This window comes from Enhydra lutris, unplaced genomic scaffold, assembly GCF_002288905.1.
Source record: "Enhydra lutris kenyoni isolate GAN:26980312 unplaced genomic scaffold, ASM228890v2 scaffoldscaffold20, whole genome shotgun sequence".
NCBI lineage: Eukaryota > Metazoa > Chordata > Mammalia > Carnivora > Mustelidae > Enhydra > Enhydra lutris.
In genome coordinates, this window is record NW_019154104.1 from 6,772,498 (window position 1) to 6,795,584 (window position 23,087).

Genomic DNA, 23,087 nt, shown 5'->3' on the forward strand with positions numbered 1-23,087 from the left:
ATATATATATATATTAGATAAACTAGTTAAAAAAACGTTAAAAAAGAAAAGGGTAAAAGTTAAAAAAATTTAGCAGAAGAAGAAAAATAAATTGAAAAAGAAAAAAAAAATTAACTGCAAGGCTAAAGAATCATGGGGAGAAAGCCATGAGTTCCGTGCTTTGCTTTCTCCTCCTCTGGAATTCCGCTGCTCTCCTTGGTATTGAAACTACTCCTTGGTAGGTGAACTTGGTCCTGGCTGGGCTTCGTGTCGATCTTCTGGGGGAGGGGCCTGATGTAGTGATTCTCAAGTGTCTTTGCCCCGGGCGGAGTTGCACCGCCCTTACCAGGGGCCGGGCTGAGTAATCCGCTCGGGTTTGCTTTCGGGAGCTTTTGTTCCCTGAGCGCTTTCCGTAGAGTTCTGGAGGGCAGGAATGAAGATGGCGGCCTCCCGGTCTCCGGCCCGGAGGAGCCGAGAGCCCGGGGCCCCACTCCTCAGTGCGCCCTCAGAGAACAGCGCCGATTTACTCCCGTCACCCTGCTTCCGGCCGCGCTCCGAGCTGACCGAGCCTGCGACCGGTTCAAGGTAACCCCGAGCTTAGAGCTCACTCCTCGGCTCTGTCTCTGTAGCCGGCTTCCCCGTTCTAATACCTGTAAGCTCTGCGACACTCAGACACCCCCGATCCTTCTGTGACCCTGCGGGACCTGAGGCCACGCTGACCCCCCGTGGGCTTCACCCCGGTTAAGCCTCTGGAGTGATGTCCCTCAGCGGAACAGACTTTTAAAAGTCCCGATTTTGTGCTCCGTTGCCCCGCCGCTTGCCGGGAGCCGGCCCCTCCCCCCGCGGTCTATCTTCCCGTCGCTTTGGATTCACTTCTCCGCCAGTCCTACCTTTCAGAAAGTGGTTGATTTTCTGTTTCTAGAGTTGCTGTTCTTCTTCTCTTCGATCTCCCGTTGGATTTGTAGGTGTTTGCAATCTTTAGATAAGCTATCTAGCTGATCTCCCGCACCCCTGAAGTAGTCTCAGCCTGCTACTTCTCCGCCATCTTGACTCCTCCCTCTAAAGATTGTTATATTTTGAGAGAGAGTGTGTGTGCTCATGCACCTGCAGGGGGAGGGGCAGAGAGAGACAGAGAATCATCAAGCAGACTCCCTGCTGAGCACATAGCCTGATATGGGGTTCCATCCCAGGACTCTGAAATCATGACCTGAGCAAAAACCAGGAGTTGGCCACTTTTGACTGAGCTACCCAGGCACCCCTGACATTGCAATTCTTAAAAAGCAAGCTTATTTTTTTGTTGTTAATGTATAGTTCACACACAATGTTACATTAGTTATGGGTATACAACATAGCAATTCAACTTCTCTCTACGTTATGCTGTGCTCACTGCAATGTACTACCATCTATCACTATACAAGACTATTACAGTAGTATTGACTATATTCCATATGCTTTCATCCCTGTGACTTACTCATTCCATAACTGGAAGCTTGTACTTCCCACTCTCCCTAAAATGCAAACTGATTTTTATTCCGCTTTATTATTATTGTTTTAAAATTTTTGATAGATGGTGTTTTGCCACTCTGGGTGAATTATTGCCATCTCCCTCTCTGCCTTTGGTATACTATTACTGATTATGTTTTTGGTTTTTTTTTACTCTTATTCTTTAATGTTAATTTAACTGCTTCTGGAGTTCTGCATGAGAGTTATTCCCTTCATTTCCTTTGTTCTCTTATTTTATTCTGTAGTTCTGTAGTTAATAACATTATCATGTGTGGTGCTTCATTTTTATCTTATTCTGTTTAGGATTTGTTGTGCTTCCTGAATTTGTAGATTTATGTCTTGTATCAGACCTGGAAAAAATTATCTTCTAGTATTATTGGCTGCTCCTAGGAATAGATCTTCATATTAGGTTGTGGAGAAAAAACATAATTCTGTGTGTTTGTTTTTAAATATTCTCCTCTTTTATTTTTGTCACCATTGATTTAAAAGGAAAATAGTGAGGGGAACCCTCTTGCACTATTGGTGGGACTGCAAACTGGTAGAGCCACTGTGAAAAGCAGTATGGCGGTTCCTCAGTAGTTAGAACTACTCTGTGATCCAGCAATTGCACTAGTAGGTATTTACCCAAAGAATACAAAAACCCTAATTCAATACATACAAAGTTTACAGCAGCATTATAAATGATAGCCAAATTATAGTTGAAGTTATCTATCAACTAATGAGTAAATAAAGAAGATGTAGTGTATATATATATATATATATATATATATACACACAATGGAATATTAGTCATAGGAAAAAAAGAATGAAATCTTGCCATTTGCAACAACATGGATGGAGCTGGGTATATTACACTAAGTAAAATAAGGCAGTCAGAAAGATAAATACCATATAATTCCATTTACATGTGGAATTTAAGAAACAAATGAGCAAAGGGAAATAGAGGAAAACCCAGAAACAAGCTCTTAACTATAGAGAACAAACTGATGGAGAATGGAGGATCCAGAACGGAGGTGGGTGGGAGAATGGGTTAAATAGATGATGGGGATTAAGGAGTGCACTTTTTGTGATGAGCACAGGAGTTACTATGTAAGTGTTGAATCACCATATTGTATACCTGAAACTAGTATTAGCCTGTTAATTGAAATTTAAATAAAAACCTTAAAAAAAGAAAAGTAGATGGATTTTTCTTAACTTCAAAGAGTTACGTGTGGTTTTATACTAGTTAACTACAAAATTACTGAAGTCCTAATGGTTTAAATATTATGAAAGAGTTATCTCCTTCAAACATTTAGTAACCAAATACTGTTTTCTTCAGCAAATAAATATACAGCTATTACAATGCTGAGGCTTAACATTTTATAAAATTAAGTCATTATAGGGGCACCTGGATGGCTCAGTTAAGTCTTGATTTCAGCTCAGGGTCCTGGGATTGAGCCCCATGTCAGGCTTCCTGCTGAACACGAAGTCAGCTTGAGGTTGCTGTCTCCCTCTCTCCTGACCCCTCCCCCTGCTTGCTTGCACTCACTTTCTCTCTAAAATAAATACATCTTTAAAAAAAAAAGGCATTATAGTTAATGTAGATTGTCCTATGAGAATTTTGCCAAACAAATGATTTCATTTTATGGTAACAAGTTATAGAATAACCAGAAGTATAGAAATGTAACATGAACTAATAATGTCTGTAATGTTAATATCTATAAAGCAAGTATTTTCTAAATATTGCTGACCTTTCACACTTGTCTGTGTAATGATTTTTAGAAGTTTCTGTTAGAAACCTGTACTCCCTGACTTTAGCTTTTAATTATAATCAAACCCCGATTTTTTCCCACCCCTTCCACAACTCTAATAACCACCAATCTATTCTTGGTATCTATGAGCTTGGGTTTTTTTTGTTTGTTTGTTTGTTTGTTTTTAAGATTTTCTTTATTTGTCAGAGAGAGAGGGAGAGAGAGCAAGCACAGGCAGACAGAATGGCAGGCAGAGGCAGAGGGAGAAGCAGGCTCCCCACCAAGCAAGGAGCCCGATGTGGGACTCGATCCCAGGACGCTGGGATCATGACCTGAGCCGAAGGCAGCTGCTTAACCAACTGAGCCACCCAGGCGTCCCATAATTCCTGTAGCTTTATAATACAGTTTGAAATCAGGGATTGTGATGCCTCCAGCTTTGTCCATTCTCAAAAATTGCTTTGGCGACTCAGGGTCTTTTGTGGTTCCATACACACTTTAGGAGTGTTCTATTTCTGTGAAAAATACCATTGGAATTTTTTAAGTGGACTCCATGCCTAGCATGGTGCTTGAACTCACTACCCTGAGGTTGAGAGTTCCATGCTCTAGTAACTGAACCAGCCAGGCATCTCAATATCATTGGAATTTTGATAGGGATTACATTGAATTTGTATTTTGCTGTGGGTGATATGGACATTTTAACAATGTTAATTCTTCCAATCTGTGAGCACAGAATATCTCTTCATTTATTTTGTTGTCTTTAATTTCTTTCATTAATGTCTTAATAGGTTTCAATATATAGGTCTTTCACCTCCCTGGTTAAATTTATTCCTAGGTTGTTGTTTTTTTTAATACAGTTATAAATGGGATTGTTTTCTTAATTTCTTTCTTATAGTTTGTTATTATAAAGAAATGCAACAGATTATTGTGTGTTGATTTTGTAGTCTGCAACTTTACTGAATTTTATTCTGACAGTTTTTGAGGGAGTCAGAATGTTCTGTATGTGATGTGTCACCTGCAAATACTGACGTTTTACTTTCTAATTTGGATGCCTTTTCTACACACACACACACACACACACACACACACACACACACCCCCTGCTGCCCTTCTCTTGCTGGGAATAAAAGTGGCAAGAGTAGACATCCTGGTCTTGCTCCTGATCTTAATTTTATTATTTTTTTTAAGATTTTACTTATTTATTTGACAGACAGAGATAACAAGTAGGCGGGGGGCGGAGTGGGGGAGCAGGCTCCCTGCTGAGCAGACAGCCTGATGTGGGGCTCGATTCCAGGACCCTGAGATCATGACCCAAGCCGAAGGCAGAGGCTTAACCCACTGAGCCACCCAGGTGCCCCTTGTTCCTGATCTTAGAGGAAAACATGTCAGCCTTTCAGCATTGAGTATGATGTTAGCTGTGCGCTGGTTATAGGTGGCCTTTATTACTTTGAGGTAGCCTCCTTCTCTACCCACTTTGTTGAAAGTTTTTATTAGGAACAGATGTTTAATTTTGTCAAATGCTTTTTCTGCATCTGATGAGATCATGATTTTTATCTTTTTTTTTTTTTTTTTTTTTGAGAGAAAGAGGTTGTGGGGAGGGCAGAAGAAGAAGGGAGAGAATCTTATGGAGTCTGGCCTAGGGCTCAATTTCACAACCCTGAGATCATGACCTGAGCTGAAATCAAGACTTGGTTGGTTAACTGAGCCACCCAGGCACTGCTCTCCTTCATTTTGCTAATGGTAGTGTATCACTTTGACTGATGTGTATATGTTGAACCATCCTTGCATCCCTGGAATAAATCCCACTTGATCATGCTGTATGTTCCTTTTAATGTATTACTGAATTCAGTTTGCTAACACTTTGTGGAGGATTTTTGCATCTGTGGTCATCAAAGATATTGACCTGTAATTTTTTTGTGTGTGGCATCTTGTCTGATTTTGGTATTAAGGTAATGTTGGCCTTGTGAAATATGTTTGGAAAATTTCTTCCCTCTTCTGTTTTTCAGAAGAGTTTGAGAAGGATTGGTATTCTTCTTTAGGTATTTGGTAGAATTCACCAGTGAATCCATCTGCTCTTGAACTTTTATTCATTGGAAGATTTTTGATGACTGACTTAATCTCCTTGCTAGTAAGAGTCTGTTCAGATTTTCTGTTTCATCATGATTTAGTCTTGGCAGGTTGTATGTTTTTTAGGAATTTATCCACTTCTTCTGGGTTGTCAGTTGTTGGCAAATACTTGTTCATAGTAGTCTCTTAGGATCCTTTCCTTGTTTTTTTAAATACATGTATATACTTTATATGTAATATAATGTATTATTTGCCCCAGGGTACAGGTCTGTGAATCATCAGGCTTACACATTTCATAGCACTCACCATAGCACATACCCTCCCCCAATGTCCATAGCCCAACCACCCTATCCATACCCCCCACCTCTCAGCAACCCTCAGTTTGTTTTGTGAGATTACAAGTCACTTATGGTTTGTCTCCTTCCTGATCCCATCTTGTTTCATTTATTCCTTCCCTACCCCCAAATCCCCGACTCTGCCTCTCAACTTCCTCATATCAGAGAGGATCCTTTCTATTCTGTGGTATCGGTTGTAACATCTCTTTCACTTCTGATTTTGAGTCATCTCTTTTTTCTTGGTGAGTCTAGCTAAAGATTCGTCAATTTTATTTGTCTTCTCAAAGAACCAGCTCTTAGTTTCATTGATTTTTCTATTTTTTTATCTCTATTTATTTCTGTTCAAATCTTTATTTCCTTTTGTTTTTAAAAAAAGATTTTATTTATTTGACAGAAGGATCACAAGAAAGCAGAGAGGCAGGCAGAGAGAGAGAAACGCAGGCTCCCTGCTGAGCAGAGACACCCCCTCCCCCCGTGGGTCTCGATCCTAGGACCCTGAGATCACGCCCCAAGCTGAAGGCAGTGGCTTAACCCACTGAGTCACCCAGGCGCCCCCTTTATTTCCTTTCTTCTATTAACTTTGGCCTTCAGTTCTTTTTTTTTTTCCTAGTTCCTTCAGGTGTAAAGTTAGGTTGTTTAGTTCAGATTTTTTTGTTTGTTTGTTTCTTGAGGTAGGCATTTATCACTATGAACTTACCTCTTACAACTGTTTTACTCTATCTCATAAATTTTGTTAAGTTACATTTCCATTTTTGTTTATCTCAGTATTTTTTTTAATTTCTCTTTTAAGTTCTTCTTTAACCCATTGGTGGTTTAGTAGCATGTCGTTTAATCTCTGTGTTTTTGCAAATTTTCCAGTTTTCTTTATGTAATTAATTTCTAGTTTCATACTGTTGTGGTTGGAATAGATGCTTGATATGATTTTAGTCCTCCTAGTCTTATTAATACTTGTTCTGTGGCCTAACATTGATTTGTCTTAGAAAATGTTCCATGTGCACTTGAGAAGAATGTATATTCTCTTGTTTTTGGATGGATCTTCTGTAACTATCTATTAAGCCCATCTCAGGTAACATGACATTAAAGGCCAGTGTTTCCTTACTAATTTTCTGTCTAGATGGTCTATGCATTGATGTGAATGTGGTATTAAAGGACTCCTACTATTATTATATTGCTGTCTACTTCTCCCTTTAGATCTGTTAATCTTTGCTTTATATATTTAGGTGTTCTTCTGTTGGGTACATAAATATTAACAAGTGTTATGTTCTTTGTTGCATTCACCCCTTTATCATTATGTGTTGACCTTCTTTGCCTCTTATTACAGTCTTTATTTTAAAGTCTCTTTTGTTTGATAAAAGTATGGTTGCCCAGATTTCTTTTGGTTTCCATTTGCCTACAATGTCTTTTTTCATATATGCACTTTTGTCTTGTGTGATCTTATTTCTATAGTGTGTTTTTTGGTTTGCCCCTCTTTATTTCTCTCTGCTTATTTTTGTTAAATTCCACATGTGAATGAACTCATATGGTATTTTTCTTTCTTTGACTTATTTTACTTAGTATAATGCTCTCTGGCTCCATCCATGTCATTGCAAATGGCAAGATTTCATTCTCTCTGATGGCTGAGTAATTAACAGCTTTCTCTTTTACATCTGCTGTGTAACTTTTTAGGTATTTGATTCTGAGAATTCTCATTTTTAGAAATTTTGTTTTCAAATTACCTTAGATTTTTTTTTATAACATATCATTTCTTGTTAATCTTTTAGCTTTTCTCTCTTATGTCTTTTATCTTTACCTATCAGATAAAGAATATAAAATCTAATTATCTGACACCCTTTAGGATCTGATTAAGCTGTGTTTTTCTTTCTGGTGTTTAGGGGTTGTTTTCATGCTGACCCCTCCTGATGTACCATTTTCTTTTGTGCTTGAAAATTTGGATTGTAAGTGTATGTTTAATTGGGCTTTCTTTACCTGTAGGGATTCTCTGAGGTCTTACTGGATTAGGATGGGCTCTATATTAAATGGCTGGTATGTGTTCTTACAAGAAGGCTACGTGAAACCCAGAAACACAGATACAAGGGGAGAATGTGGTGTGGTAAGAGGCAGACATTGAGCTGATGCATGTACAAGCCAGTGAGCACGGAGAACTGATGGCAAACTCCAGAAGCCAAGGAGAGGCAAGGAAGGATTCCTTCCTAGAACTTTCAGAAGGAGCATACTCCTGCCAACACCTTGATTTCAGACTTTAGCTTCCAAAACTGTGAGAAAAGAGATTTCTTTTGTTTTGTTTTAAGCCACCCAGTTTGTGGTAATTTGTAATGGCAAAACTCTAGGAAGCCAATCCAGTGTTCACATTCACTTGTAGAAAAAGCCTTTGAACTAGAATAAGTATTATTCATACAGTTGAAACTGCTTAGTTGACTGTCATCTCCATAAAGCTTGAGAGAAGTAGGAAAATAATATAACTCTAGATAACTTAAGATGCTAACAATGCAGTTAGTTATCAGATTATTTTACAATTTGGAAATAATGTCTTACATCTTCAGTACTGGTATTTTGGAACTTAAAAGTAACCTAGAACTTGAAAACCAGTACTGTATGAATACAATGACTGTATAATCCTTCAAAGATTCTATTTTTATCCAGCAGGCCCAGGAGCAAGACTAGTCCCCAAGCCGGGCAGCTTTGGCTTTATTTTACTATAGTTTTCTGCCCTCTATTTATTTTTCATGCCTGGGGAGTTTTTCTTAGTTTTTAATGAGCTCAGCTATGCATTTAAAAGGATGCTTATTATATTAATGTTTACTCAATCTCAGCTTTCCCCCTACTCTATGCCTGCCCCCAACCAGCTGAATAGGGTTGAATAAAATGTTCAGTTGCTGTGATAACTAGTCTTACTACCCTTTTGTTTCTCTACTGTCCTTTGTGGCAGAACTGCTCCACACAGGTGATGCTCACTTCTCTGTTTTCACATGACATTTGCTTCACAAACCACTCCAGTTAGGCTTTTGGTTCGTTGAAACTGCTGCCAATCTCTTGGTCAGCTCTGGCTCCTTCCCGTATGTACCTCACAGTAGTTCTTGATGTAATGCATTCTTTTCTGAAAGGCATTCTTCACTTGGCTCTGAAACCCATGTATGTCTTTTTCCCCCTCTACTTTATTAACTTCTTTTTTTTTTTTCCTTCCCTTAACTGACTCTCCCTCTTCTTCCTGCTCTCTACATATAGAAATGCTACTAGGTTTCCCCTGGCCTTTCCTGTTTCATTTGTTCACTTACACTTTGTGTGATTATATCGGTTTTTGTACAGTTAGAAGACAGGCTATACGGCTACTAGGCCTAATTAGCTGAGGGAGAATGAACAAAGAAAGAATTTAAAGGAGATGCAGACATGTTTGGAAAGACTGTGAGTCCCATCCTAACACTCCGTCTGTCAGTGGTGAAGAAGCTTGCCGAAGAGTGTAGGCCTCAGTGGAACAGAGAAAGAGTGGTCACTGGTGACGGAAAAGCTTGCCAGAGGGTGCAGGCCAGAGCTGGTGGTGAGACCACTGCTTGGAGAAGAGCTTAACCCAGGGAAAATGCTGTTTTACAGTGAGGGATGCTGCTATCTTAACAGGGCATCTCGCTAGAGGCTGAAAATCACAGCTGAATCATTAGGGCCCTTACTGTGATGGTGGGGAATCTCACTAGGGGACTCTGAGTACTGCCCCCACTGGGGAATGCTCCAGGCTCCCCACATATCAGTGCTCTGGCTCAGTAGGTAAAATCTAACACTGTAAGAAGAGTCCCTTTCTCCTGCTTTGAACTTGTAGTGTCTCTCTAGCACCCTCTATTGGCAAAGGCTTGTATCAGTTAGCTGGCAAAAGGCAAAAAGCCTTCTACAGGGCGGCAAGAATAGTAAATTTAGAACTAAAAGGCAATAAAGTAATAACTGGCACAGACTACCCCTTTGTGTAATTAGCATCCATATGTATCTTTTTACAAATACTTGAACTTTGTTATAACCACAGAATTAACGTACTGAGCTCTGCTGATTTAGTCTTATTTCCCAAGAGCAGGGAGAATTCCTTTATCAGAGGACATAATGCTTTCTCTGAACTGGAAGGTGAGACTGCCACCTGGTCATGTTGGGCTCCTTATGCCAGTGAAACAACAAGCAGAGTAAAGGCCTCTTACTCTCTGGCTGGAGTGATTGATCCCAATTGCAGAGAGGAATCTGAGTTTTCCTACATGCTAAGGGCAAAGGGGATTGTATCTGGAACCCAGAGGGATTCACCGGGATGTTTCATGGTCTATCATGACCAATGGTAAAACTTAATGGAACAGCAACCAGGAAAAAGAAATAGGTAGAGATACTGAGATTTCACATCATTTGGTAATGAAGGTTTGGGTTACCCCATAACCAAAATAACTCCAACCACTTGATGTTCTGGCTAAGGACCAGAAACTTTATTTATGTTCTACCCCAAAAGTTTTTTTCTTTTCTTTTTTTTTTTTTTTTTTAAGATTTTATTTATTTGTCAGAAAGAAAGCCAGAGCACACAAGTAGGGGGAGTGGCAAGCAGAGGGAGAAGCAGGCTCCCCGCTGACCAAGGAGCCCGATGCGGGACTTGATCCTAGGTCCCTAGGATCATGACCTGAACCAAAGGCAGAGGCTTAACCAACCGAGCCACCCAGGCATCCCTACCCAAAAAGTTTCTAACCAAACAGATGCAGATACGGCTGGTACAAGTGAAGAAATTCTCACCCTCTCCCCCAAATTAGAAGACACATAGTTCCAACAGTCACTGTATCCATTGATGACTATGTTCATTACTATCAAATTTAGTCATAGTCTTACTGAATATTCTGTTACCTTAAGACTAAATGGTAAAGTCTAACCACCGACAAATTTGTATAAAATATTTTTTAAAAGGTAAATAGTTTATGTATACACATAATAAGCATTTCTGTATAGTCCTTATTTCCATAACTGGTTATGGGCTGTGGTTGATATCTCTGACTTCCTTCTTCTGCTACCCATTTCATATTTTTTTGTTCTTAGTGGACACTTTTTGTTGGGCATTCCGTAGGGCACAAAAATCTTCACATCTTTTACCCTTTCTGAAAGTTTCATTTTCCAGATTTCCTTGTCTCAAATCTCTAATCTTCTAATCCTGAAAGAATCCAGTCCTCAACTGATCATCCAAATAGTTAACAGATGGTAGTGAGTCTGTGTAAATTTGTCCATCTGGTCATCTCTCACCACAAAAGTGGAAAACCAAATGTACTGCTCAAAGTGCTGCCCATTTTGAAATTTTACCTCTACTGCTATCCTTCAGGGTTATCCCTGAGTGGGGCTACCAACATCTACTGTAGAGGAACATCTGTAAATCTGGCTCAAGTTTTGTCTTTCTCAGCCAACTGATCATTAATGAATAACCATGAGGCCATAGGTATAGATTGAGAGAGAGAAGAGAGATTGTAGCAGGGATTATTGTTGGATTCTGAGCTGCTTGTTCATGCAGATTACTCTTGACTTCCGGATCTTGTGAAAGACTGGTCTTTTATATACCATTTCCATTTGATCATAGATTGCTGCTCTGCACACCCAGTCTATGGCTAGGTTGGTCATGTAACTTGCAATTCATGATAGGAAGCTTATGACACACAGTAACCTGATAGCTAGGCATTTACTCTCTACCAAGGCCTAGTAGCAAGGCCAAAACACCTTCTCAAAGGGAAAATAGTTATCTGTAAAGGAGGGTATGGATTTTTCTCAAATCTAAGAGGTCTACAATATAGTTCTCCTTTAGTAGCTTTCCAGAGGCTTCAGATAGCATCCCTGTTTACCATAGACACTTTGAATATCATTGAATTTGCTACATTATAAGGCCCAAGTGAAAGATCAGCTTGCCCCTCTTGTTCTGGTCCCCTGGAAGCCTTTTAAGTGACTTGATAAATGAGTAGAAGCATGACACTCAAATGTATAGGCTTCTAAAAGGCATAACAAGCATTTTACTCCTTTTGTTTGTGGTAGTTTTTGGAAGGTGTAGCAGCCTTTCACCTTAAAGGGAGTATCTTGACATATTCCATATCATTGGATCCTCAGAAGCTTCACTGAGGTGGCAGGCCCCTTAATTTTTGTGGTAATTATCTTCCACTCTCTTGACTCACTTACATCTAAGACACCTAAAGTGCTTGTTGCTTCCTGCTCCCCAGATCCATTCTGCATAATGTCATCAATGTAGTGGACCATTGAGATGTTTTGTGGAATGTCAAGATGATCAGGATCTCTGTGGACTATATTGTGGCAAACAAACAAAAAAGAACAGGAGAGTTGAATAGCCCTGAGGCAAGGCTTTGAAGGTGTGCACAGAATCAAGCCAGGTAAAAGCAGACTGCTGTGGTGGTCCTTACAAACTGGGGGTGGAGAAAAAAAGCACTAACCAGGGAAATAACTGCATGCCAAATATTAGGGGCTGTGTGTGTGTGTGCTGGTAAAGATCTGGAAGAGTACCTTCGTCAGCATCGCTACCTGATTAAATTTATTATCCACAGTTAGTATCATCTTAGGGGTGCCTGGATAGCTCAGTTGGTTAAACATTCAGCTCTTGATTTCAGCTCAGGTCATGATCTCCAGGGTTGTGAAATCGAACCCCATATCAAGCTCTATACTCAGCAGGACGGCTGCTTCTCTTCCTCGCCTTCTGCCCCAGAGAAAGAGAGAAAGAGTGTGGTGGGGATCTCTGTCTCTCTGTCTCTCAAATAAACAAATCTTTAGAAACATTAAAATAAAATCCACCTTAGTATATCTGCTACAATTCAGGAATTGGATAGAATCCACAGAATTAGTGTCAGGTCAGAGCCCCTGTTTACTAATTCCTGAACATTTGAGTATTTCCTTTTCTTCAGTTGAGTCATTTGTGACCACTGATTGTTGGAAAAAGATTTACTTAATATATTGTGGCATAGCTACAGGGCCCTCCTCGATGGGACTTAGCCTTCCCTTTAATCATGGGGCTCTGAGTATATGAATTGGCTCAGCTCTAAAAACAGGCTGAGAATCTGTGACTTTCCATTATGGTAACAGAAGTCAGGTTTTTTAGTCACCAGGTTAGGAGTTTTTTCGTTATATGGATCAGACACTAATCTAGTAGCCTACTCTCATCTATTTCATTCCTGCAGATACCATGTTGATTAGTCACCAACAGAAATCTCCACAGGCTAAAGCATTCTGATTATTAAGACATTCCTGCTGCCCTTTTTGGTAAAATAATCTGCTCTTTCAAGTACTGCTACTTGGCTTCTGCTTTTCCTAGATGATCCCTTTTGAATCCAGGAGCCCATATTAATGGAAACCTCTCCCTTCCTGATCTACATAGGAGAACATCACAGAGGCTTTTCAAAGATGTAGATGTTGCCCTTAGTAAATGAATTCCTTAATGCTTTTGTAAAGGGACTGTTTAGCTTTTGGGGGCAATGTAGTTGGTGGACAAGTATACAGGTTCCATATGAAAAATCTACTTCAACATTCTTACTCCCTAAGCTTTTGGATTCCTTTCTCTATAGCAGAGGACAGCAAATCCAGGCCACTTCCTAATTATGTAAATAATATTTTATTGGAACACAACCATGTCCACTCATTTATGTATTGTCTAGATTTTGCTTTTGTACTACAGTAGCAGAGTTGAGTAGTAGTGACAAAGACCATATGGTCTGCAATGCTGAAAATATTTACTCTCTGGTCCTTTGTCAGAATCTAACCAGATACTCTCATTCCACAGTTCAGTGTTCTTTCCTTCCCAGTCAGTGCCCCATCACGTAAGAAACTTGGTGAAACTGGGAATTCAACTGACATTGTAAGTTTGCAACATACACAATTAAATTTTGTGTTTAATTTTGTAGCAACATCATCCCATGGTCTCTAGTCTGTCCATGACTCCTCCTGAGAATTTAAGGATCTAAGCTTGTTACTTCTTTCTGTTAAATGTCCTATGCCCTCAGTGGAATCTTTTGCACAGCGTTGTCTTTGCAGTTATCACTATTTTTGAAATGGTCAAAGGTAGCAGAACTTGGACTCCCAGGGCATTTTACTTCAGTGAAACACTATACAGTTAACTGCAGGAAATAACTTGATTGTTACACCCATGCATACCCTGGATTACTAAGACCTCATTTCCCATTGACAAGGGCTCAGCACTGTGCTTTAACCCAAAGACATGACTAAACCAGTTCTAAAAATCCTGTCTTTAATGATCTGTCTCCTGTGACTACTTCAGTACCAATTCTATACCAATCAAGAATCAGAAACCACCTTAGTAAGTGGAATAGGGAAAGTTTAATATTGAATAAGTGTTTTGAACTAATAAAAGGTGATTAACTACTAAAAGGGATAAGAAGGATTGATTCTAAGGAGTATAGAAGTAACAACTGCAGAAAGCAGCTGCCACCTGTAGGGTTGGTGGGTGGTGATTAAGGAAGGAACCCTTCCTCTCTTTTCCCAGGCTGAGATTCAAATCTCTTTGGAGAGGATGTGGGTGTCAGTAGAAAAGAAACTTGCCAGAGGCCTGGTCTAGGAAATCGTTTGCTGTGGTGGCAGAAGAAGTTTTCCAGTCCCAGCCCCATCCTTCATACCTACCCTTGCCCCATCATTAATCTGATCTAGTTCCAGCACACCAGAAGAAAGAACAATCCCTTCCTTCTTCTTTGGCCTTGCAAGGACCTTCCAGTACCCTCTACTGGCCAAAATCAAATTAGCTGGAAAAGGAAAAATGTCTACAGGGCCTAGCTCTAGTATCACATAGCAGGAAATAAAAGGGTGAATTTGGAGCTGAGGGGCGATAAATTAATAACAAGCTCTTATCCAGCTCATGACTGTGATTACTATCTGTATGCTACTGTCTCCCATATTTATATCTCTAGTCTGGTCTTCTTCCTTGAGCTCCAGAGAAGTGTAATTATACCAAACTGCCTTCTTGATGTCTTCACTTGAATTTCTCATAGGTATCCTTAACTTTATGGGTTCAAAACCAAACACTTGTTCCTCCTCTAGTTTTTTTCATCTCGGTAAATTACATCGCTGTTTGAAAAAAGAATCCTTGATTTTATCTTTTTCTCCTATGCTCTTCCCAGTTAGTCAGAGTCCTGCCAACTCTATCTTCAAAATATCCAAATCCTAACCTTTCTCATCACCTCCATTCCAGCTACCCTGCTCCAGGTTGCCATCATCTCTTAAATATCAGAAAAAATCCTAGATTTCATCATTATGTTTTGATAATTAAATGATAAATGACTAGTTCTCCATTCATTCTGTAACTTTTCATTCTGTGACAGCTATACCCCATCCCTTCCTCTCCAAATTTTATGCAAGACACCAAAAGTCTTAGAGCTTTTGAATATATCTGCCATATCCCTTGCTGTCAGGACAAACCCACTCTTATTTCCCAATAAAATAAATTTTGAAAAAATTGTCATTTTTTTTCAAATTTGAAAGCATTTTTATAAAGATGGATTTATTTCTTACATTTCTGATTTGTTGGATAGAAACTACAGAGGTAGCAACCTCCCACTAAACATTTCCACATGTCTTTGGCTTTTTATGTTATTAAAATCTCTCATTCCTTTTCATTAACTTAATTTTTTAAGATAAACATTAGTACTTATGTTACATTCAGAAGAGGGGTATGGTTTGTATTTATTATTGCTTAGAATTTCATACCACTGATTTCAGTAGAAAACTGTGTTGCCTTTATCCCTTGACTGCTTTTGAATATTGATTTGAAGCCATAATGAATTCAGGAATTCTCTTTGAAATTAAAGATTCCTTAAGCACATAATTTTTTTAAATAGAAAATCATCTGATATATGCTTTCTATCTCTTTTTAGGTGGAAGATGTTGCTGTTTTTCTCCTGATGGTAAAGCTTTGGCTGTAGGTCTGAATGATGGAAGTTTCTTAATGGCAAATGCAGATACTCTAGAGGATCTTGTGTCTTTTCACCATAGAAAAGATATTATTTCAGATATTCGATTTTCACCAGGTAAGATATCATTGAAATCATATTTGATTATCAACTTGGGGTGGCAATGAGCAAATATATCAATATGTAATTTTTATTAACCATTATTTTATCTTAGAATTTCAATTTTTTTTACTAGAAAAGAGTATGGTAAAAGGTAAAATTCCTGTATTAGATCAGTGGCAAAATACCCAACTTTAACAATTCTGTCACTAAATAAATAGGCTTAAGCCAAGGAACTGTTCTGAGTTTCGATTTCCTCATTTCTAAGATAGAAGGATTGGGTGACTCTCTTCATTATATTCTTAATACTTTCGAAATGTTGCACTAATTTTGCTTATTAATTTCCGTGTATTCATTATCTCTGACAAAACCCACCGTAATGTGGGAAGTACTAATGTTAAGGCAAAATTTACTTATGTTAGTTTACTTCCACTTTTTCTGAATTTAGAGGGCTTATTGAAAATTTGTTTTTAGCTAAACACAAACTGTAATTATATGGTATGTAATTTTTGGCCTTTGCTTTCTGTTGAACTGTCTCACTACACTAAAGAAAACATTTTGTTAATTATAATATACTTGAGAAAATATAGTTACAGATTATCACTTGATACACGTTTTGTTATAATTCACAGAACACCTAAGAGTTCATCCAAAAAAAATGTTAAGAAAATTAACTCTAGGGGTGCCTGGGGGCTCAGTTGTTAAGCATCTGTCTTCAGCTCAGGTCATGATCCCAGGGTTCTGGGATGGAGCCATGCATTGGGCTCCCTACTCAGCAGGAAGCCTGCTTCTCCCTCTCCCACTCCTCCTGCTCATGTTCCCTCTCTTGCTCTCTTCCCCTGTCAAATAAATCTTTTTTAAAAAAAGAAAAGAAAAAAGAAGGGGCACCTGGGTGGCTTAGTCATTAAGTGTCTGCCTTCAGCTCAGGTCATGATCCCAGGGTCCTGGGATTGAGCCCCGAATAGGGCTTCTTGCTCAATGGGAAGCCTGATTCTCCCACTCCCCCTGATTCTGTTCCCTGTCTCACTGTGTCTCACTCTGTCAAAAAAATAAAAATCTTAAAAAACAAATTAACTCTAGTTGTACAATGTAAAAAATATTTCTAAATATAGAAAATCTCAAGCAAATATGTTTCTGTTACAGGTTCTGGGAAATATCTTGCAGTAGCATCCCATGACAGTTTTATAGATATATACAATGTGATGAGTAGTAAACGAGTAGGAATATGCAAAGGCGCTACCAGTTACATAACCCATGTTGATTGGGATATTAGAGGTAAGGATTTAAAAAACCTATTTGGTAAAAGTTCCATATGATTTAGTTTGGCTATTTTAGAGAAACAGTGATTCAACAGATGAGTTCAGAATCATTGTGAGAAACATTCTCAAAATTACTTTCCACTCCTTTGTTTCACATCTGAAGGAGAATGCTGTGAGGTTAGATTTTTTAATATTTCCAGTATAATTCAAGTGATAGTACAGTAACTGACAAATTCTTTAATTTGTAAAGTAATTAAATATTATGTAAAAAAGGTTTTTTGTCATTTTTTTCTGGCTTTTGTCAGATAAGCTTAGTCTAAATAATAATTCAGAATTTGGAGATTAGATATGTTAATGAGGATTTTAATGTCCTTTCCCCATCATTCAGTAAAACACATTTCTTAAAAATAATCACAGTTGTATAACATACAAAATTCAATGAGTGTGTTTGTTTTTTTAGTAGAATGCATTGCACATAGCAGTGTTTAATAATTTGGATAAATGCTAAATATATTAAATCCTCTGTTTTTAAGGATTTTTGTTTCACATATTCTTTACATAAATCTAGTATTGTTAAAAGTTTTTCCAAACATAATTAAACAAAACAGTTTTTTAAAAAATCATCAAATTTATTTCTAGGGTTTTTTATATCCATAACAACAGAAATAGTTTCTATGTATATACATACACTAAAGTTAAACCATTTATGAATTAATTATGTGGTTGACTCTGAGGAAAAATGTTTTTGTGTTTAAGCTTAATTTTTCCCATAAAAGTTAAACATTCTACTTCTGGGGAGGATGATACAGTAGGAGGGTGCTAGACTCACCTTGTCTCAGATAAAACTAATACCCACATCAGTGTAAATAACCCAGAAAATGAGCTGAAGATGGGCAGAACAGATTCTCCACAGCTAAATGTAGAGAAGAGGCCACATGAAGAGGGTAGGAAGGACAGAGATGCAGTTGGGAGCTAAATGGATTCAGTGGACTGTCTGCTGGAGGGAGGAGGGACACTGCAGCCATGGAGAGGGGAAGGAAATAGTCACAGTGGGGAGCCCACAGGGAAAAGATAAAACATTTGGCTTTGAAAACCAGAGGGGTCAAATTCCACAAGTTCTTACAGTTAGTTCTAGGCTTAACACCTAGAATTTAAAAAATCAGTCAGTTTGGTTCTGGAAGAACCAGATGGTTGAAAGGAAACTGAGTATTTGCCCTTAAAGACGCAGCATAACAATCAGCCCTGGAAGCAGCAGTTGGGAAACCACCTGAGGTATGTGGAAAGGAGATTTGTTTACTAATCTCAGAGCATGTGAGTTGGGAAACTCTAAGAACAAAAGAGCCAGCAGGTGCCATTTCCCTCCCCTGTCCCTAGCCTAGACACAGGGATACCTACGTGAACCAGTGAAACAGGAACACTCTCCATCTAACTTGCTTAACAGCGCACCCTGCCCCTGCACGCCACACACACATTCCCTCCAGCCAGACCTGGGTTTCAGGTCTGCTCCCACAGCAGACCTGCACAAACCCTGTTAACACTGCACACCCCGCCACTGTGTGCTCTTGGGGACATGCCCCCTCCAGTATACCCTTGGCTGGAGCCCATCCAAAGCAATGTTACAATTCTGGCAGGGTGCAAGTGGCCCTGACAGGGAACAGCACCACTTCAAAGTGACCCCTGCTCTGGGGAGAGAAGAACATAACTGTAGTTGAACACTAGTCCCGACTGTGGCCCCAGCAGTGGACTCCGGGCAGACACCTCATCTGACCGCAAGCCACGAAAGCTTCTCAGGGGACAACACAGAGAAAGTGCCCTGCAGTTTGGTGCTACTGCATCTCTGGCCAAAACCTGGTCTGACCCAACTCAAGCCCACAGTGGGCTGAGACTCACCCATTAACAACACAGGGATAAACCGTGCTCACAATTGCAGATGACTGTGCTAAAGGCAAAAGCTGCTCAGCAACAACACTAGGGCACATACAACACACACAGGAGACACTTCTGAGGCACTGGGTTCCAGTAAACAGGGGACACGGTGCTACAGGGCACCACAGGATCTCTTTTTCATAAAGCCACTATTTTCAAGAGCAGAAGACATAGCTGACCTTCCTAATACATAGAATGTCCCGATTGAAAGAAGAAGACAAGATCATAGTGAGAGAGCTAAATAAAATGGAGATGATGAACATGCCTGATAGAGAATTTGGAGTAATGGTCATAAACTTACACAATGAATTTGAACAAAGAGTAGATGACCTCAATATGATCCTTAATAAAGAAATAGAAAACATAAAAAAGAGCCAGTCACAGATGAGGAACTCAATAAATGAAATTAAAAATACGCTAGATGGAATAAGTAGTACATTAGAGAAAGCAGAAGTATGGATCTATGACCTGGAGGACATAATAATGGAAAACAAGCTGAACAGGAGAGAGAAAAAATAGTAATAATAAATGAAAACAGACTTAGGGAACTCAGTGACATCATCAAGAATAATAACATTTGGGTGCCTGGGTGGCTTAGTGGGTTGAGCCTCTGCCTTTGGCTTAGGTTATGATCTCAGGGTCCTGGGGTTGAGACCTGCCTCGGGCTCTCTGCTTCCCCCTCTCTCTCTGCCTGCCCTTCTGGCTACTTGTGATCTCTCTCTATCAAATAAATAAATAAAATCTTAAAAAAAAAAAAAAGAGTAATAACATTTGCATTACAGGGATCCCAGTAGGAGAAGAGAAAGAGAGGCATAAAATTTATTTGAAGAAATAATAGCTGCAACCTTCCCAAATCTGGGAAAGGAAACAGAAATCCAGATCCAGAAGGTAAAGAAAGCTGCCAGCAAACCAACCCAAGGAAGTTCACACCAACACACAGAATAATTAAAATGGCAAAAAGGAGTGATAAAGAGAAAATTTTAAGAGCAGCAAGAGAAAAGATGACAGTTACATATAAGAGGAAACCCCATAAGGCTATCAGCTGATTTTTCAGCAGACATTTTGCAGGCCAGAAGGGAATGGCATAGTATATTCAGAGTGCTGAAAGAAAAAAAACCTGTAGCCAAGAATGCTCTATCCAGCAAGGCTATCACTCAGAATAGAGAGAGAGAGATTCCTAGACAAACAAAAGTTAAAGGGATTCATGACCACTAACTCAGCCCTACATGACTCATTACAGGGACTCTGAGTGGAACAAAAAGATCATAATTAAAAAGATAATAAATCATAAATTAGAGTAAGAAAAGCACAAAATCAGTAAAGTAAATGTATCTGTAAAAATATATCTGTAAAAATTGTCATGGGATTTATAAAAGAGAAGGGAAAGTATGACACCATATACTTAACATAGGGAGGAAGGAGAGGAGTAAAGAATGGGTTCAAACTTAAAGCGATCATCAACTTAAAATAGACTGCTATAGGGGCACCTGGGTGGCTCAGTGGGTTAAGCCGCTGCCTTCGGCTCAGGTCATGATCTCAGGGTCCTGGGATCGAGTCCCGCATCGGGCTCTCTGCTCAGCAGGGAGCCTGCTTCCCTCTCTCTCTCTCTGCCTGCCTCTCTGTCTACTTGTGATCTCTCTCTGTCAAATAAACAAATTAAAAAAAATCTTTAAAAAAAAAAAATAGACTGCTATAGGCATAAGATGTTATATAAAAATCTAATGGTAACAACAAATCAAAACCCAGTAGGAGATATGCAAAAAATAGAGGGGAATCCAAGTATATCACTAAAGAAAGCCAGCAAACCATGAGAGAAGAGAGCAAGGGAAGAAAGGAACAGAGAAGAACTAAAAAATCACCATAAACAAGTAACAAAATGGCAATAAGTACCTATCAATAATTACTTTGAATGTAAATGGACAAACACTCCAATCAAAAGACTAGGGTGACAGAATGGATAAAAAAGCAAGACTTGTCCATATGCTGCCTAAAAGAGACCTCATTTCGGATTCATTTCAGACATGCAGATTGAAAAGAAATGGTGATGTGATGAGCACTGGGTATTATACGCAATTGATGAATTATTGAAACCACCTGGAACTAATGATGTACTATATGTTAGCTAATTGAATTTAAATTAAAAGAAAAAGTGAAGGATTGGAAAACCATTTCTTGTGCAAATGGAAGTGAAAAGAAAACAAGGGTAGCCAATACTTATATTGGACAAAATAGACATTAAAAAACAGTAAAAAGAAGCAAAGAAGGACAGTAATATTCATAAAGGGAACAATTCAACAAGAAGATATAACAGTTGTAAATATTTCTGTACCCAACATGGGAGTACCTAAGTACATAGAGCAGTTAATAATAAACATAAAAGGTAATTGTTAGTAATATAGTAATAATAGGAGACTTTAGCACCCTACTTACATCAATGGATAGATCCAAAAGAAATCAACAAGGAAAGAGTGGCTTCGAATGACACTGATGAATTTAATAGATATATTTAGATCATTACATCCTAAAATAGCAGAATACACACTCTTTTCAAGTGCATATCAAGCATTCTCCAGAATAGATAACATTTTAGGACACAAAACAAGTCTCAATTCAAAAAGTTTGAAATCATACCATACATCTTTTCTGACCATAATGCCATGAAACTAGAAATTATGACAAGAAAGAAAATGTGGGAAGAATACAAATAGATGGAGGCTAAATAACATGCTATTAAACAATGATTGAGGGGCGCCTGGGTGGCTCAGTGAGTTAAGCCTCTGCCTTCGGCTCAGGTCATGATCTCAAGGTCCTGGGATCAAGCCCCGCAACGGGCTCTCTGCTTGGCAGGGAGCCTGTTTCCTCCTCTCTCTCTCTGCCTGCTTCTCTGCCTACTTGTGATCTCTCTCTGTGTCAAATAAATAAATGAATAAAATCTTTAAAAAAAAAAAAAAAAACAATGATTGGGTCAACCAAGAAATGAAGAAATAAAAAATACATGGAGACAATGAAAATAAAAACACAACAATCCAAAATCCGTGGTATGCAGCAAAAGCAATTCTAAAAGAGAAGTTTAGCAAAACAGGCTTACTTTAAGAAGCAAGAAAAATCTCAAACATCCTAACTTCTATACCTAAAGAAGATAGAAAAAGAAGAAAACCCAAATCGAGCAGAAGGAAGGACATAATAAAGATTAGAGCAGAAATAAAAGAGAAACTTAAACAATAGACCACGTCAATGAAACCAGGAGCTAGTTCTTTGAAAAGATCATCAAAATTGCTAAACCTCTAGGCAACTTCATCCACAAAGAAAAAAAAAGGGGGGGGGGGAAGAGGAGAAATAATAACTGACACTATAGAAATACAAAGGATTGTAAGAGTATGAAAAATAATATGCCAAACAATATGACAACCTAGGACAAATGAATAAATTCCTAAAAACATATAACTTACCAAAACTGAAACAAGAAGAAATAGAAAGCTTGAACAAAAAGTTTGATTAACAGCAGTAAAACTGAAACAGAAATCCAAAAATTTCCAACAAACAAAAGCCCAGGACCAGACAGCTTCACAGGTGAATTCTATCAAACACTTAAGAGTTAATACCTGTTCTTAAACTTTTACAAAAAATAGGAGAGGAAGCTTCCAAATTCACTCTGTGAGGCCAGCATCACCTTGATACAAAAACCAGATAAAGACACTACAAAAAGAACTACAGGCCAATATCTCATGAACATAGATGCCGTAATCCTCAACAAAATATTAGCAAACCAAATCCAACAATAAATACAGTCACTCACAATCACGTGGAATTTATCCTAGGATGCAAGCAGGGTTTATTATTTGCAGATGAATCGACATGATCTGTCCCATTAACAAGAGAAAAGACAAAAACCTTATGATCATTTCAAAACCTATAGAAAAAGCATTTGATAAGGTACAATATCCATTCATGATGAAAACCCTCAACAGAGTAAGTTTAGAAGGAACATACCTCAACATAATAAAAGACCATATATGAAAACCCGCAACTAAGATCATATTTAATGGCGGGCGCCTGGGTGGCTCAGTGGGTTAAGCCGCTGCCTTCGGCTCAGGTCATGATCTCAGGGTCCTGGGATCGAGTCCCGCATCGGGCTCTCTGCTCAGCAGGAAGCCTGCTTCCCTCTCTCTCTCTCTCTCTGCCTGCCTCTCTGTCTACTTGTGATCTCTCTCTGTCAAATAAGTAAATAAAATCTTTAAAAAAAAAAAAAAAAAAGATCATATTTAATGGTGAAAAACGGAGCTTTCCCTGAAAGGT

At 38.8% G+C, this 23,087-nt stretch overlaps 1 protein-coding gene across 2 annotated transcripts in view; it reads left to right on the plus strand.

Moving 5' to 3' along the window:
• LOC111148777 (echinoderm microtubule associated protein like 5) overlaps positions 1-23,087 on the plus strand; it is a 177,961-nt gene that overhangs the window by 110,660 nt on the left and 44,214 nt on the right. For both annotated transcript variants that reach the window (XM_022505578.1, XM_022505577.1), the window contains exons 22-23: positions 15,472-15,624; positions 16,750-16,881. In XM_022505578.1, coding sequence (XP_022361286.1) covers positions 15,472-15,624; positions 16,750-16,881 — 285 coding nt within the window. The remainder of the gene's footprint in view (positions 1-15,471; positions 15,625-16,749; positions 16,882-23,087) is intronic.